This window comes from Fragaria vesca, linkage group LG6 (genome assembly GCF_000184155.1).
Source record: "Fragaria vesca subsp. vesca linkage group LG6, FraVesHawaii_1.0, whole genome shotgun sequence".
In the NCBI taxonomy this organism is placed as follows: Eukaryota; Viridiplantae; Streptophyta; class Magnoliopsida; order Rosales; family Rosaceae; genus Fragaria; species Fragaria vesca.
The window spans coordinates 20,884,299-20,889,496 of NC_020496.1; the positions used below are offsets into that span (position 1 = coordinate 20,884,299).

The 5,198-nt window shown below is 33.7% G+C and overlaps 1 protein-coding gene across 1 annotated transcript; it reads right to left on the reverse strand.

The window, feature by feature from the left end:
* Window positions 1–3,675: 3,675 nt before the first annotated feature.
* On the reverse strand, window positions 3,676–4,778 carry LOC101310922 (transcription factor TT2-like). The gene is made up of 3 exons (XM_004305564.1): window positions 4,646–4,778; window positions 4,400–4,529; window positions 3,676–4,297 (listed from the first exon to the last, which is right to left on the reverse strand). The coding sequence occupies exons 1-3, from the start codon at window positions 4,776–4,778 to the stop codon at window positions 3,676–3,678; spliced, it is 885 nt and encodes a 294-aa protein (XP_004305612.1).
* Between the last annotated feature and the right edge of the window lie 420 nt (window positions 4,779–5,198).

Sequence of the window (5,198 nt, forward strand, 5' to 3'; positions counted from 1 at the left end):
TTTAACCAAGACTTGTATTTATTTTTATTGGATTGAAGTATGAAACTTATTTATTTTGGTATTTGATTTTAATTCATACTTTTATATAATTGTATTTCGTATTTAAAAAAAAAAAATTTAATTTAATACATAATTGTTAACGGGTACGGGTACGGGTATGGAAACGTAATCCCCAAAGGGTACGGGTACGGGGAATCTCCATTATCTAATTACGGGTACGGGGATGAAAAATGTAAAAAGGTATGGGTACGGTATTTTGATCCCCGTACCCTACCCTACCCATTGCCATCCCTACGGTGGAACTCTGGTGCCGCTAGCTAGTTCAAACGAAAATAAAATTATATAAAAATAAATAAATATATTTTGACTGAAATAATACAATTAATCTTAAATAATGAAACAAATATAAGAAAAATATAAAAGAGGAAAATGTTAATTAAGGTGGGCCCCACTGAAATAGAAATTAAAAGAAAATTATGAGAGAGAAAAATAAATAAATAGAACATTTAAAATAAATTGAAAAACTGAGATACCAAAGTTAAAAGCGTGGCTTTTGTTCAGTAGAGACTGCAACAGAAAATACCCTTCTTTATTCCGTGGCTGCACTGTACCAATAACTTTTAGATACGCTTATCCATATATTCTAGAGCAAAAGATACAGAAAAAAGAAAGTACCCTATGAGGCATATGCTAGTAGTGAACCTTATTCAATCAAAACATTACATTACTAGAGAACAAAACGTAGGCCGATAACTAACAGTGTTCAAAAACATACTTAGAGCTTCTCGACCAAAAAAAAAAAACAAAACATACTTAGAGCTAGACCATGCATGTGTGAATAAGCTTCACAGTTACCCTTGTAAATCTACGAAAGATAAACCAAACTCGTTGAAGAATTAAAGATAGGGCGGATATCCACCCTATCTAAGTGCGTTGTAACTAGAATTTCAACTTTGAAATGTTGTTTGCACACCTTATTCTTTCACTTGAAATTCTAGTCACAACACTTAAATAGAGTGGATATCGTGGATAAAAGCTTTGAACCTACAAAAGAACATAATGAAACTCATCTTTCTTGTTTTCTCACGTGGAATTTAGTTCAGTATCAGCAGCAATAGATCTATATCCATTTGTTTTCGACTAAAAAACAAAGGAGTAACTGATCATGATTTTGTGATTTTCTTTCTGTGTGAAATATATACATTTTCGTTCCCGTTACACATGTGCTAGCTTGATGCCATAATGAAAATTAACACATAACATGTGTTAGTCCGTATGGTTTCAGCAGTAGTACCACGTACCCTAGTACACACCACATGTGCCCTATTGAAAACCAAAGCCTATGCTGCCAAGCTATTAAACCCTTAGTGATGCATGTTATATGACAGAATCGATGTCGCGGAGGTAACCTACTAACTTGTGGGAGATATTTTATGATATCATTACGTATGACATAATCTAACAATATCTGATTTGAGAGGTTTAAAACTTAAAATACTCGATAACATAATAGATCTTTCGAACGAGTCGGCAGCTACTGTTAAATCTTTCTCAAATCAATTTCCTAACCATGTTTCCGGAAATAATTATGTTGGCTTTTACAATTTGTTGTACATGTACAAGAATTCTCTTACTCTATTTCTTAAGGGGTCCTATTTAACATTCATCTGACCTTAGAAATATTGGGCCGGTTATTATTCCACATAAGCAACACATTCATATTCCAATTTTGGGCTGCCTGATACAGCCCAAGTTTATCGTTCTTCTTTTTCCTGTGCTAACGGGCTAATCGTGCTGGGCTGTTTCGGGGCGGGATGAGTGACGATTGTCAATTTTCATCAGCTTGTTTAACCGTTAGATTGGGGATGTCTTTATCACTGACAGTGAAGAGTAAACACAAGCTTACAACACACCGACAGAACTGTGGGCCAAAAGTACAAAAGCAAAGAAGACAAAAAAAAAAAAATCCAACAATAAACAAGCCCAAAGACAACTAGCCCATATGGCCATATGCAAGCTTAGCAGAGGAGGAGGAGGTCGATCGTGCCGTTAGATTATTGATTGACCCCTAATAAGTTGATGCGTGTGAAAATTCTTCTATGTAACAAGATTCAAGTGACCCAACATTTAGAGTGCGGCTATTAGGACCTCTAAGTTTGCTCACTTGACCTCACTCTATTGTGAATTATTAAATGACATATTTATCCTCTTACACAATGACTATTAAGGACACTAATTAAATAAAAAGTAATGTTACATTTATTCTCTCTAAACTTTCTAATTCAATAATAATGGATTACATTTTATTATTTTCCTTATTGATTTTTATTTTCTAATTTACCACATACTTATTAAAGCATTTATATATTTATATTATCATACATGTCACATGCTTATACAAAGTGAAAAAATATTTTTACAAAATTAATGATCTATCAATTATTAAGTAATAAATAAATAAGTATCATAATATTTTTACAAAAATTATGATCTATCAATTATTAAAATAATTATCATCATGACTATAAAAACAAAAAATGTAAACTCAAAAAAAAAATAGTATATGTAAAATAGAAATACAAAAGTAACAAAAATATAGAATAGTTCACGTAAGAACATTCTCTTGATAACTGATAAATAAAATTTGAGACACAATCCTTTTTTTTAAATTTTTTTAAAGAGAAAATAGTATTATTCATGATTCGAATGAACTTTTCTAAAAAATTGATGTCATTGAAAATTATTTCTTACAATTTGATAAAAAAAATGAATGTCTAGTGACATTTTATGCAAAATAAAAAAATACAAAAAATAAAGAAAATGAAGAAATCAAGGTCGGGAATGAAGGTTTGCGTTAAAAAGAAAAAAAAATAAAGAATGGAAGTCAAGAATGGATGTTCGTATGCAAAAAGACAAAAAAAAATTGGAGGTATAGTGAGTGAATAAGAGGTGTAATGAGTAATATACTAATATATATGTGAATTACATAAACAAGGCTATTTTAGGAATTTGAAATGAGGTCTAATGAGAAAATACTTGTATTTAAAAGTAAAATGGAGGTGTAGAAAAAATGAGAGGTATACTGAGTAAATTTAGAGGTCCCAATAGCCGCATTCCAACATTTATTATGTAATCTCTCAACTATTGATATTTATTGTTAACTATTATCAAAATAATCAAATAATGTGATAAATGTCATGTAACCGTCTATTTATTTTGGTTTAAGTCAACCTTGGTATTTTGAATCCTCAAAAGTTGGGGATGGGCGATTTTAATCTACATTTTCTTTTCAAAAGTTTGTTGATGGGTTTTTTTTTCTTTCTTTTTTTTCTCTTTTGCTCGTAAATTATCCGTAAACATTAATTATTTTTTTTAGTGTGTTTTTAACCTAGCTTAAACAAAAATTGAAATGTCTGGTAATGAGGGGAGACAGTGGCATATCCATGCATGTGTAGAAGATGGCAACTTGGCAAGATGCGATGCTATGCTAAGCGATACAAGAACGACATAAAACTTCAACAACAAAACACAGAGTATCGGACTACTGGGATTTAGTCAGCTCGATCAATTTATTATCTTTCTGCATCGATCATCGATCATTAACTAATAATGCTAAATCATAATTTCATTAATTAAACATCAACCCCAAGATGTCCGGCATGAAATTCCGGGCGGTCAACTTTGAAGATGATGGAAACAGTCCTCTTTCATCCATTCCTTGAGCATTTCCTCCGAGAACAAGGTTGGTTCACAGCTAGCTGATGAGGACAACTTGTAATTGTTTGAGCCACCACCACCATTATTGATATCGCCACCGTATTGCTCCTCCTCCAAGCGTTTGTTACCGCCACCAAACTGACATAGTTCCCAGTAGTCGTCGGAGCTATCCGGAATATTTTCCGACACATTAAACAGCTTCCCCACATCAAAATCTAACACAAAGTCATCTGAAGTGGAAGTAGTAGTAGTGGTTGTGGTAGTAGTAGAGGTGGCGTTGTCTTCCTCGGAGTTCTTTATGCCCTCGTCCAAAGCAACACCATGAACAGTTTCGACTAATGGGAGCGGTTGTAAGTGCGAGGTGACTGCTACGCTGTTGCATCTCATTGCCTTTGTACGGACGGCAGCAATTGAGTCCAGCACCCTTGTCAACGATTTGGTTTTGTTTTTCTTCTTCTCATTCTTATTCTCAACAACATCATCCTGGCCGTTATTAACCTTCTTTCCTAACGTTGTGTTCCAGTAGTTCTTGATTTCATTGTCTGTTCGTCCTGGTATTCTCCCGGCTATTAGTGACCATCTACACGTACATGGATCGCCCCAGTTAACTAAATGATATCCTTAATTATAATAGTAAAAGAAACAAACCCAGAAAAACGAAGTGAAATGTTAACTAATTAACCTGTTGCCCAGAAGCTTGTGGAGCCTAATGATGAGATCCTCTTCTTCCTGAGTTATATTACCTCTTTTGATACCAGGTCTCAGATAGTTCAGCCACCTCAGTCTGCAACTCTTTCCGCATCTTTTTAGACCTACGTGCATATGCATAGACAAGAGTACGTACGTACCAAATTAAACTTGGTGATTAAGTACAGTCATGGAAATGAAATGAAAATATATAGATGCATTATCATTGTCGATCACTTACCAGCTTCTTTGGGAATCCTTCTCCATTTTCCTTCTCCATGGGTGTTGATGTAGTCTATGAGAATTTGATCCTCGAGAGCAGTCCAAGCTCCTCGGTTCAGTCCCTCCTTTACACAACAAGGACTTCTTCCCATGTTAATTTTGATCGATCAATGCGAACTCGATTTTACTTTTATTCTAATTTCTCTGTGTCTCTCTCAATCTCCCTAGCCTCTTTCTATTGGGGAGCTTATTAGCTCCAGTTACCCAACATATATTATATAATACAAGTAGCTAGTAAGCAGTAACTGAATCTAAATTAGAATCTTTCCAACTAAGCTGTCTCTTTAAATAACCAAACAGATCCTCAAGTGAATAAATATTAGCACGTATGTTCCAAAGTCCTCGAAAATGATAGATAGCTCGATACAAAATTAGACAGTGGGTGGTATTAGAAAATATTTTTATTGCTCAAAATCATACAAATTGTCGGCAAAGACCTTCAAAGAAAAATAAGAAAAAAAAGAAGAAAGAAATAAAGGGAGAAAATGAAGACAAAATTCCAACAATAGTAG